Source organism: Pogona vitticeps, chromosome 6 (genome assembly GCF_051106095.1).
Source record: "Pogona vitticeps strain Pit_001003342236 chromosome 6, PviZW2.1, whole genome shotgun sequence".
In the NCBI taxonomy this organism is placed as follows: Eukaryota; Metazoa; Chordata; class Lepidosauria; order Squamata; family Agamidae; genus Pogona; species Pogona vitticeps.
Genome location: NC_135788.1, coordinates 92,932,863 through 92,945,160, shown reverse-complemented (window position 1 = coordinate 92,945,160; position 12,298 = coordinate 92,932,863). Strand labels below are relative to the sequence as shown.

Genomic DNA, 12,298 nt, shown 5'->3' with positions numbered 1-12,298 from the left:
CCCCACCACCCCACATCTCCGTAATTTGCATAAAATATTATTTTCCTTTGAGAAGCAAAGAACACAAACACAGCAAGCACAGATGACTGACTGCTAAGAAAGATTCAAACAACCTATTTAGTGATCAAAATGCTTAAATAATGCAGCAGTCATCCAAATAGCAAGCAATTTGTGCACTTCATACAATTGCGCAAATTGCAGTTTTGCACAAAAACGGGCATTAATTTGTGAAAACCATTATTTTCAACAATTCAATAGGTCTCTTGAGAGCACCAGGTATCTTCTCACCATCATTGCCAGTGAGGAGAGCAGTGTTGCATTTGTTTGGCTTTGTATGCGGGAATAAGACAAGCAAGGATTTACATCCCTAGCTGGCAATAAACCTTGGTGATCCATTGATCCATAATATGGAGTAAACAGATGGAGTGTTCTGTTAATTGGCAAAGCGTGTTTTAAATGTCATTATTTTTGTTGCAATTTTGAGGAAGTTGCCTAGGGGATCCTCAGGGAAAGATGAAAATAATAGTAGGAATTTTATTTATAATGATGATGATGTTTCCTCTTTGATTTATCCTGAAATACTGATTAGAATGCCCAGATTTCACCTCTGGATAAGGGAGCCGTGTATTCTGTTTGAAGGACAGTCCAGGTCTATTTTCAAGACATAGAACTACACTTCTCCCTTGAACTGCATTGTTCTGAGAAGCACGATTTTGTTTATACACAGATTGTTGTTCAATCAACCAACCAATATTTAAATAAATAAATAAATAAATAAATAAATAAATAAATAAATAAATAAATAAATAAATAAATAAATAAATAAATAAATAAATAAATAAATAAATAATCAGTAAATACTGTGTTGCTATTCCTTTCCAGGAAGTGGCCTGAGAAAGGTGGGTCTCAGGCTTACCAAGGCTCCTCTTGTTGGCAGTGTGATGGCCCCTGATCAGCTTCCTCTTCTGGCATAGCAGCTCCACATGGCGGCCACGGAGGGTGCTGGGGCCTGCTGGGAGGCTGACATGGGTTGGCCAGGTCTTTCTCTCTCTGTGTTTCTGCTTTGTAGCTATGTTTTGGGGGGCATAAAAGTTGTACTCAGATTTTGAACTACATGGAGGTCCAGGGGCCCTAACCCCAATGTTGTTGAAGGGAGAGATGTATATGTAGCAACAGCAGGAGCCTTAGCATTACCCTTTAACTGATAGAACATGGATGGCAGATGGATCAGGTACCCACCTTGCCCCATGGCAGTCTTACCCACTATGGAGATATGTGTTTGCATTCCTGTTTAAATTACTGTCTCTTTGTGTTGATATGTTTTGCTTTATTGTGCAGGTTTTATGACTGAGAGGTAGTTATCCTGTTAAGAGATACATTCTATTTCAACTAAAATATTCTGAGTGACAAAATGCCAGCTATGTATTAGATTCCCTTTGATAGCTTCTTTAAAAAAAAACAACCCTGTTCTCTTTGGCAGATAATTGTTGGCATAAACAAGGGGATTGGCAAATGCCCTGGGAGGAGCAGGGAACACCCTTGGTAGCAACACCCTTCAAGGGAGCTATAAATATGGATCATGCAAGAGGAAGCCTTTGCAGTCAGTATCCTAATACCAGGCTGTGCAGCTAAAGCAGGGCTTTTGTGGGCTTTTGGACTCTAAACATCTTTCATCATGAGTTATGGTGTGAAGGGCGGCGGCAGCAGTGGAGGGAGCATAGGCGGTGGAAGCTGCACCATCAGTGGAAGTGGCGGCCGAGTTTGTGGTGGTGGTGGTGGTGGAAGTAGCAGAAGCGTTAGGATCTCAAGCTCAAGAGGATTTTCTGGAAGAAGCTATGGAGGAGGGTCCAGGTCTGGTTATGGAGGTGGTGGTTTCAGTAGCAGTAGTGGTGGAAGAATAAGCAGAGGGAGAATTTGCTATGGAGGAAGTAGCTATGGAGGCGGTAGCTATGGAGGCGGTAGCTATGGAGGAGGTAGCTATGGAGGAGGTGGCTATGGAGGAGGTGGCTACGGAGGTGGCAGTTACGGTGGTTATGGTGGTGGTATTTCTTATGGAGGCTACGGTGGCGGAGGCTTGGGGGGTGGTAGTTTTGGCACTGGCAGCGGCTACTACCCATTCAGCAGCGGCGGTTTTAGTACAGGAAGTGGCGATGGTCTCCTTCTCTCCAACAATGAAAAGTCAACCATGCAGCACCTTAACGATCGCCTGGCTAACTACCTGAGCAAGGTGAAAACCCTAGAAGAAGAAAATGCTCAGCTTGAGATTTACATCAGAGACTGGTACCAGAAGTATGGAGAACTTGGCCCCATAAGGGATTACACTCAATATTACCAAGAAATTGACCAATGCTACAATGAGGTATGCTATCATTTTTTAAAACAGGTGCTATGAAGCCTTGAATGTTGAATGATCCATTCTTTATTAATCCGAGAAATGATGTATAATTGAATCAATATTTAAGGTAGTCATGCTCACCTTTAACGTTGGGGGGGTGAGGCATGGATATTTGAAATATGTATGTCCTGCAGCTGTTCATTAATGTACTGAAAGGAAACAAAGGAAACAAGCTCATAGAACAAAGGTGGGAAATATGTGGCCTTCCTGATGTCGCTGGACTGCAATTCCCATGATCCCTCACCATTAGCCATGGTGGAAGGGGCAGCTAGGTATTGCATCCCAATGACATTGAGAGGGCCACAGATGCCGATTCCTGTTTTAGAGAAATGGTTTATTGAGAATATCATAACTAAAAGACAGGTGCTTTAGAAAGACATTCTTTAGGGTTGAAACTAGGAAGTGGAAATAGCTGATAATATATCACGTTAAAAGGAAACAAAGAAGCAACAGGCAAAAATGATATTCTAATGCAGAAGACAACTGGTTGCTATTCTGCTGTAAAGCCGGTCTTGAAAAAGAAAAGAAAAAGAGTCTTCTGAACAAAGAGTTGCTGCTACCTGTACTTTCTTCATACACACTAGTGGTATAAAACTTCCTTAGACTGCCATATTAGAGTCTTTGGCCTTGAGACTCTTTGAGAAGTGAGAAATGAAAAGCTTTGAACGTGAAATCTTAGGAGAAAATATGCAGCCAGTCTGTAAATTTTGTATTTTGGGGTTCATTCTCCCATTTCAGCACATGCCATTGAGACATGCTCAAAAGTTGTGAACCTGACAAGCTTAGGTTTGGTGGTTTACTCTCCTGGCTTCTGAGAAATTCCTCCTTTTGTCCTCCTTCTACTTCAGAAAGCAGTGTTCCTTTTAACAGCACCCTTGCTTCTCACTGTCCATTGCAATTTTCAAGTCTTCCCCCAAAGACTCTGGGCATCGGACTCTTAGTAGCAATATGCTGGTCTTTAAATTCATCATTTGTCAAAATCCAAGTGTTGGTCCCAACTTTATTAGGTTCATTGAATCAATGAGAATCTGGTGTGTCAACATTTATGTAAGTTCATTTGATCCAACAGGTCTACTCTGTTTGGGAGCAACAAATGGATTTAGGTCAATATGTCTCCATTCTGCCCATATTGCTCTGCATTGCTTGCATGCACAATTTTGCAACTGTTGCTGAAACCCTGCCTCATGAGATCATGAAGTGACATTTCCTGTATCGTTGCACAAGCCCAATCTCATCCAGTTATTGCTCTGATCTGGCATGTACCACTTCACACTGAAGTTGAGGACACATATAACAAAATGATTCTACACACAGAGAGAAAATTCACATGTCAAGAGCAAAACTGGGCTCACATCCTTCCTCCATCAAATTTTCTATGTGTGTGGAAGTTTTCTTACAAGCCCTGATCGCACCAGTAGAGGCTGTCGATGACTGATTTTCTGGGCACAGTGAAGGTTTTACTCTGAACTTCAAAAGACCTTTCAAATGAATCTAGCCTACGGTTTATCACCTTGAATAATTCTGGTAAAGTTCAGCCTGAAACCAAGATGATGATTCACCATCCCTGAGACAACAGATTCACCAATCCCCACGGGTCCCAAATGGTATCCAGACATAGGTTTAGCCCCTCAACTTTATTTGTGTATTTTTAGAGTTATTACCATATCCATAGGGACAGTTAATCAGCTTGGATAAACATAAATCCTTCCCTTCTTCCCTTCCAGCTTATTGCTGAAACAGATGATTATAATAAAATACTTCTGCAGATTGATAACACCAGGATGACTGCTGATGATTTTAAACTGAAGTGAGTACAACCAGTTTTCACCTATGCTCTTTCAACTGGATGCCGTTTGCCATTATTACTTGAGAAAGATATTTTTCTAATGAGCATCTGATATTTTTTTTGACAATAATAACAAAACCAAGTTGAATCTGTGACAAAATGTTGCAGTGTAGGGTACTCCTGTTCTGGGTCTGAGGCACTGTCTAGTCATTTTCTTTTCCACTGTACTCCACTCACTTTCTCCCTGCACCAGTTTTTCACCCCCTCTTCCCATTCAATAGTTGCCACACATGTTTCTTGGCCAATGGGCCTGCTCAATTCTGATCAGAGGTTGTTGCTTTTTAACCTATCTCCGTATGTGTCATTTATCTATCTATGCATTTGCAAGGTCTTTACTGTCAGTCATAGTTCTTTCTCATCTATTTCCTATGACTTAGGTATCAAACTGAAAACACTCTCCTCCAGAATGTGGAGGCTGATATCAATGGGCTGCGCCCTCTGTTGGATCAACTGACTCTTGCTAAGGCTGATCTGGAGTCACAGTATGAGACTCTTAGAGAGGAGCTGATCACTCTCAGGAAGAACCATGATGAGGTAAGCATTGCCGTTAACCATGAACAGAAATATACTATTGTTAGGTTACAATCAGACAGGAAAGCAGCTTGTGGCACAGACGGCTGAGAACCATTTTCCAGTGATGGCAGGACGCCCATCAATCCATGCCCAATCTGGGCCTTTTTGGTCCAGCACTAGAACCACTCTTCTTGGGAGGCTGGAATGAAGCCATTACAAGAAGGACAGAAGCATCACTTCAAGAGAGATTGCAAAGTGACCCCTTCAGATGTGATCAGAGATCATCTGTTCTTGCTTTCTGATTGTACCTTTAGTCTTTTATGAGATTTATCAGGCAACATACAGCCAAGGTTTGGCAAGTTACTTTTTTTGGACCACAACTCCCACAATTCTGATTGAAAATTCTGGGAGCTGTTTTCCAAATAGGCAACTTTTCTAAACTGTGCATGTAGCCACCAACCTTTTAAAAAATGGTCCAAATCCCAAAAGAAATACATTATACAATACCAGATGAGCTCTCTGTATTTATTAAACATTTGTTCTGCCTGTCAGGTAACTCTGCTTCCTCTTCCTCTTCCTCTCTTCCCCCTCCTGTAAAATCCTATGCTGTATCAGCTGTTAATGTGGATTAAGGGGCTGGATAGCTTTCAAGCAGCATGGGGGTCATGTTGCTTGAAAGGATCATGATGGCCAAACCCTTGCTCAGTTCAGGATGTAACTACAGCATCACTGACAGATTTCTGTCCAAAATTTCTTTAAACATGTCCACTGAGCCCACCACTCCCTGAGGCAGTCTGTTCCTCTGCCAAACAAATCTTACTATTTCTACTGTTCTCTCCTGAAGTTCAGCTGAAATCTTTCTTTCCATTCCCACCCATCAATTCCAGTCTTTCTCTGCAGACCAACAGAGAACATCAGATAGTTGATCACTGCTTTTCAAATTTCCAGTGAAGAATCTCTTCTGCAAGCCAACCTCTTTCTGATGAATTTTCCTACAGCTTCATTTTCTCATCCCTCATCCAGTTTTATTCTGCGGAGCAGATCAGTCTTTGCACAATCTTGCTAGTGTGAGCGGCAGAAATTGTCGTGACAGCTAAGAATCATATTTCTGGTGCAGGTTTTTTTTTTCATCTTTCCTTTCATTGCAGACCATGAGAGAACTTCAAAGTCAGCGTGGTCGTGGCGATGTCAATGTTGAGGTGCATGCTGCCCCAACCGAGGATCTGAAGCAACGTTTGGATCAGCTCAGGGCTGAATATGAAGGCATCATTGAGCAAAATCGCAGAGAGGTGGAAAGCTGGTATGAAAGCAAGGCAAGTAGAATATTGCTTGTGTTTACTCCTCCTGCTGATACAGTGCTTGGGAGTTTCGAAAGGATAGGAGTAATGCAACATCCATTGTCCATTATGGGTGTGGCATTCTGGGAGTTCTATTCCCCCCCAAAAAAACCCCAAGCAATTCAGTGGTGCCTAGCAAGACAATGTTAATTCATTCCGCAAAAATCGCTGTCTTACGAAAACCTTGTCTTGCGAAACAAAAAAGCCCATTGAAATGCATTGAAACCAGTTCAATGCATTCCACTGGGCTGAAAACTCACCGTCCAGTGAAGATCCTCCATAGGGGCGGCCATTTTCACTGTCTTTAAAGCAGGGAATCCATCCTGAAAACACAGTGGGGAGCTATTTTGCACAGCCGGCAGCCATTTTAGAACCGCCAATCAGCTGTTTCTAAATCGTCGTTTAGTGAAAAATTGTTTCCTGAAGCAGGGAACCAATCATCGTTAAGCGAATTTTCCCCATAGGAACATCATTTTGCGATCACAAAAGTGATTGCAAAAACTTCATCGTCAAGCGGTTTTATTGTTTAACGAGGCAATCGTTAAGCGAGGCACCACTGTTCTTTTAAAGTTTTTATATTAATATAGAGAATATAAGAACAGCTTAGCTGGATCAGTCCAAAGTCCTATCTAGGCCAATATTCTGTTCACACAAGGGCCAACCAGCTGCTTTTGGAAAACTCAGCATCAGGACAGAGGTGCAATTGCCTCTGCATCTCATGTTCCCAAGCAACTGATATACAGAGGTACTCTTCACTCTATTAATAGAGGCCATATCAACCGTATTTTTCTGTGTATAAAATGACACTTTTCCTAAAATAATTAGAGGAAAAATTGAGGGTCGTTTTATACACAGAAGGAGGCAGAGGCAAAGGAGCACTCGTGCACGTGCTCAGGTGCCTCTGGCTGCCGCTGCCACTGCCCAATTGCCTCCTCCAGGGTTCAAAGCTTGTCCCCTCTGGTGGCGGAGGCAGTAGCAGCAGGAGATGGAGGCAAACGAGCAGTCACACACGCTCTGGCACCTTTTGCTGCTACCTCCCCCGCCCGCCTGATCACCTCCTCCTGTGGGACTGACCGGGCTCACCTCCAGCTCACGTCCGCTTTCTCCCCTGTGGTGGTGGAGGCAGCAGGAGGTGGAGGGGAAGCAGTTGCACTGGAGCAGGAGAGACGGAGGTGGAGGAGCAGTTGCCCATTAACTGCTCCTCCGCCTCTAGCAAGGGTCAAAATTAGGGTGTCATTTTATACATTGGGGTATCGTACACACAGAAAAATATGGCAGCCATCTTGACTACCAACCATTGTTGGGTATAATCCCCATGCTGTACATATCCTCAGCAGGAATCACCACAAGGTTTACACACATTTGGAGAAAGAGGACAAAACAGGACACAGATTTCTGTGAACTGTGCATATCCTAATACAGATGTACAGAATCGAATTTAGAAATACTGTAATTACTGTAATTAGAGTAGAAATACAAGATGTTTCAGAAGAGAAAACTGTGATTCAGTGACCTGTATGCCCAAACATACCCAAGCACCAGCTTTCTTGGTGCTGTTAATTGTTGCTGGTGAACTTCATGGCCCTTGTTCTGCTGCTCTGTCTTCGGGTTCTTGATCCTTAAACTGGACTTGGACTGGAGGGCTCTTCAAGCAGAGAAGGGCTTCAAATAGAGGACTGTCCCCTATGAAGGGCCAATCGAACCTATCCCCTGCCAGTTAATCCACCCTGAAAGAACAATTTTGTATAGATATGCAAAAAGAAATGGTCCAGTTTCAAAATTACAGAATTAAATATGGATTTTTGCTGTCACTTTTAAAATAACACAGAACTAATGAGAAAAAAGGATGGGACATTTTAATGAATGAATACATAGCAAACTGACATGGGCAGAAATAATCTAAACAATCCGTCCATAAAGTGAATAAATTCAAATTCATTTAGCAATATTCTATATACAGAAATATAAAATATTTCTACAGACATTTATACATGCATGCCAAATCCCACACAAGGCCTGTATTTTTATCTTCTTTATGCTCACATGTTTCTCTGTCTATCTGTATATGCAAAGGGCTCCATAAATCATGAAACCTTTGTTTGTGTCTTTTAGATGGAGGAGGTCCGCCAACAGGTCACTTCAAGTGGTCAGGAGATAACTTCGAGCAACCAACAAGTTTCTGAACTGAGACGAGAATTTCAGACCCTGGAGATTGAGCTTCAGTCTCAGCTCAGCATGGTAAGTGATAACATGGGATGATGAAATGTAAAACCTCTAGGAAGTCCCTTATGTCTGGTTTTCTCCTCAGTTGTGTTGCTATATTTCAGTGTTCCTCTTTCTCCTAAAAGCAGTGCTGTTTTTTGCGTTTTCTTAAGACACACCTCTCCCTTCCTTGAAGATGATGTCCTCTATGTTTCCTTTCTCATACCAGATCCAGTCTCTACAAAACAACTTGGAAGACACGGAACGGCGGTACAATCTGCAGCTACAACAGATACAGGGCATGATTGAGCCAGTAGAATCAGAACTCGCCAGCATCCGAACTGAGATCGAGAGTCAGAACCAGGAGTACCAGATGCTCCTCGGCATCAAGACCCGTCTGGAACAGGAGATCGCCCAGTACCGCCAGCTGCTTGAGGAAGGGCAGCAAGAAATGTAGGTTGGCCATTGGAAATATTTCACCAGTGAATTCCATGCTGTAAAGTATTAACTGCAAACAGAATCAGACTTCTTGTGTAGCTACATATTTATTGATCTATGTTAAGGGGGAAAATTGTCCATGGCCAGATGAATGAAAATGACAGCTGCTTTGTAGTGGGTGAGGCTACCATGTCCATGCAGTTTGAGAATCTAGTTCAGAGATAGAGAATCTTTGACTCTTCAGAATTACAACTCCCATCATTCCTCATGCTTTGCCACATTAGCTGGAACTTCTGCAAGCTGAAGTGCAAAACATATAGAGAGTAAAAGTTTCTCCCTCCCTGATCTAGACCAGCAATGCCAACTCAAACTGGCAGCAACTCTCCATGTTCTCAGCTGGATGTTTTGGTTTTTTTTTTTTGCCACACTAAATGTCCATATTGGACATGGAGGAGGCCTGGAGGTTGATGAACTGGTCACAAATCTCACTCAGTTACAGTCTTCTTTCTCTGTGAAAAAAAGTTTGCTGTGAAAATTTATTATCATGTTTCTTTCTCTGCAGTTCTTCAGTAGGAGTAAGCTATGGCGGGGGTAGAAGAGGAAGCATCGGCAGAACCGGAGGAATCATAGGCGGTGGAGGCATCAGTGGAGGAGGCATCAGTGGAGGAGGCATCATCAGTGGAGGAGGCATCAGTGGAGGAGGCATCAGCGGAGGAGGCATCAGCGGAGGCAGTATGAGTGGAGGAGGCATCAGCGGAGGAAGTATAAGTGGAGGAGGCATCAGTGGAGGAAGCATAGGTGGTGGAGACCTTGGAGGAGGAAGTATCGGTGGAGGAAGCATTGGCGGAGGAGGTATTGGAGGAGGAGGCAGCAGCGGCGCCCAGATCGGAGGAGGTGGAATAAGCTACAGCAGTTCACGTTCACACACCTACACTACCAAAGGAGGTGAGAATGAGAAGGATTACAAGAGCGTGGTTCTTGATCTGTAAAGACTGCTTCAAATGGGATGCTATTGCTCGACACTGTGGGAAAGATGTGCAGAACTTTCACAAACTGTGAAAGGTGACACATGCAAGCCCTCAGATGCCATCATTGACTGAACTACAGAGCAATGCACATTGCTTGTGCAAGAAATCACTTGCATGTGGAATCACTACCCATCAGGATCTGTGAGCAATCTGCCCACACAATAAGTTCTGTTCCAGGGTTGGGAAGGGCTACTTTTTAAGATCAAAGCTGCCAGAATCCCCCAGCCAACATAGCCATTGGCCATCCTTTTTTCAAGCTGTGGTTCTACCTATCTAGTGCCCGAAGAAGGGTCTTCTGTAGCTTAAGATCTTGGTGGTTAGGTGACTGAAGATTGGGTTTAAATTTGGAGGCTGAACTTCAGCAGGCAAAGGATACAAAGCTACTGAGTCCAGCTAGCAAAGGAACAGAGGGCCAAATGCCTAATGTTTATCTCAGACCTGCCCAAACTACAGGATTTAAGAGAACCCATTGATGGCAAGGATGGTTGTTGCACATCTATATTTCCTTCTGATCCTGCAAAGAACCCCGAGAACTAAATACACCTGGTTCCAAACAGTCCCTTCTTGGGCCAAGCCTGCTACATAAGAAAAATAAATCAAATAAAAATTTTAAAAACCAAAGGTAATGGGCCAGTCAGTAGAAAAAAGGTGCACAGCTGATCAATGCTACCAGTGACCCATGGACCAAGCAGGGAAGTCATCTCTTCCCATCACTTTGGGATGAGATGCCCTCCCTCCTTGCTTGGCCCTGGGCTAGACCTTCATTTTACACCAACCAGAATGTCTGTGCACTCTTATGTCATTTTGGTTGTCCCTAATCAAGGTATTGCCCAAATTGGATTAAAGCCCAGTATAAAGCAAGTTTCCTCCATCCTATCCCCCAGTTCGGAAATACTATAATTTCAGTTCTAGCAGGTTCCCTTCTGTGAAAGTAAATGAGCATCCAGAAGACATATCTTGTGGTGCTGACAATGAAATAAGCTCTGAGGTCATTCCACTTACAGGCAAAATGTCATTTTATTATGAAGAACCAGATTCTTCACTGAACATTTGTGTAAGGGCTTCCTAGGCTTTCAGAAACAGATGAGGCTAAGCTGATGGTAAAGGGGCTGTGTCCTTCAGTCTGGTCACTCATCTGTTCTTGTGATCTATCCTAAAAGACTAACGTGTCTCCCCTCCCCTTTCCCTCTTTCTCAACAGGAATAGGAAGGCAACCCTGTGACTAGCCAGCTACCATCCCTTGACACTCCAGACCCAAAGGATTTCGCTGATAGGACAGAAGTGGAGCATGCCTACCAATATTTTCTGCATGGATCCACAAAACAGATTGCTTCTTCTGGACATCCAACTCCATCTTGGCCATCTGTCCATTAGGGTCCCTTGCAACCCATGACTCTCTGTCCCCTTTTGCTTGTCTCTTCCATTCTTTACGGTTCTTTTTTGTAGTACATGGTTCTCACTTTTCTTTATTAATGACTGGCCATCACCTTCTGATGTTGATGAAGGCTGTCAAATAAAGGTCTATTGCTGCTTGATTGCAATCAGAAAAAAAAACCTGCATGTCCTGTGTTATTCCTGCTGCACAAACATTGGGTGGACATACTGGGGGAAAATAAGCCTAAGGAAGAGGGAGTTTTCTGTTTCATTTTAATGAAAAAGCAATGTACCAACGGTTGTTGTGGGTTTTTCGGGCTCTTTGGTCGTGTTCTGAAGGTTGTTCTTCCTAATGTTTCGCCAGTCTCTGTGGCCGGCATCTTCAGAGGACAGCACTCTGTGCTCTGGTGCTCCCAAGCCAACTACACCAGAGCACAGAGTGCTGTCCTCTGAAGATGCCGGCCACAGAGACTGGTGAAACGTTATGAAGAACAACCTTTAGAACACAGCCAAAGAGCCCAATAAACCCACAACAACCATTAGATCCCGGCGTGAAAGCCTTCACGAATACAATGTACCAACATTTGCAAAGGATTTCATTTTCTAGATGGAAAAATACTTGAAAATTTAAAAATACAAATGTGGGAGCAACCAAATGGTAGCTTCATCTAACAAGGTCCAGGGTTTTGAGGGCTTAGCTCTTAGGATTCTAGCTTTGAACCCTAGATATTCAGACATGTTAATGCTGAATTAAAGTTGATGCCTTTCTCTCTTCCCCACCACCCTGAGAGACTCTTTAGCTTTAACACTTAATGGCACATACATAAGACAGCATCCTCTCTATGTCAGGAATAGCTGTACTAATTGAGCTATGGTGTGATTAGGGATGTTTTTGTTTTGTTTCAGTTCATTTCTGGAGGATTTACCAATGTCCACAATTTTTTTCATGAGCTATTAAAAAAATATGAACTTGAGGGACAGCAAAACTGACATGTTTTCCTTTCCCTAGATGCAAATGCATTCCACAACACTGAACAGATGGCTCATATGCCATCCTCATGTGCCATCCAGTCAATTCTGACTTACATTTCCAGCATTTTCTGGGTAGAAAATACACAAAAGTGATTTACCATTCCCTTCTTCTGGGGGCACCGTGTGACTCTGC

The 12,298-nt window shown here is 43.0% G+C and overlaps 1 protein-coding gene across 1 annotated transcript; it reads left to right on the top strand.

Moving 5' to 3' along the window:
- The first annotated feature begins 541 nt into the window (after positions 1-541).
- Positions 542-11,307, top strand: LOC110074853 (keratin, type I cytoskeletal 15). Its single transcript, XM_073004259.2, has 8 exons — positions 542-2,359; positions 4,120-4,202; positions 4,619-4,775; positions 5,903-6,067; positions 8,204-8,329; positions 8,523-8,746; positions 9,294-9,676; positions 10,960-11,307. Exons 1-8 carry the CDS (start codon positions 1,676-1,678, stop codon positions 10,983-10,985), a joined length of 1,848 nt encoding a protein of 615 aa, XP_072860360.2. The 5' UTR covers positions 542-1,675; the 3' UTR covers positions 10,986-11,307.
- The last annotated feature ends 991 nt before the right edge of the window (positions 11,308-12,298 follow it).

Excerpts from the sequence above, each read along its gene's own strand:
- LOC110074853 (XM_073004259.2), top strand. The coding sequence starts at position 1,676 with ATGAGTTATGGTGTGAAGGGCGGCGGCAGCAGTGGAGGGAGCATAGGC. Across the intron at positions 4,203-4,618 it reads GCTGATGATTTTAAACTGAA|GTATCAAACTGAAAACACTC; the intron begins GTGAGTACAACC and ends CCTATGACTTAG. Across the intron at positions 8,330-8,522 it reads TTCAGTCTCAGCTCAGCATG|ATCCAGTCTCTACAAAACAA; the intron begins GTAAGTGATAAC and ends TTCTCATACCAG.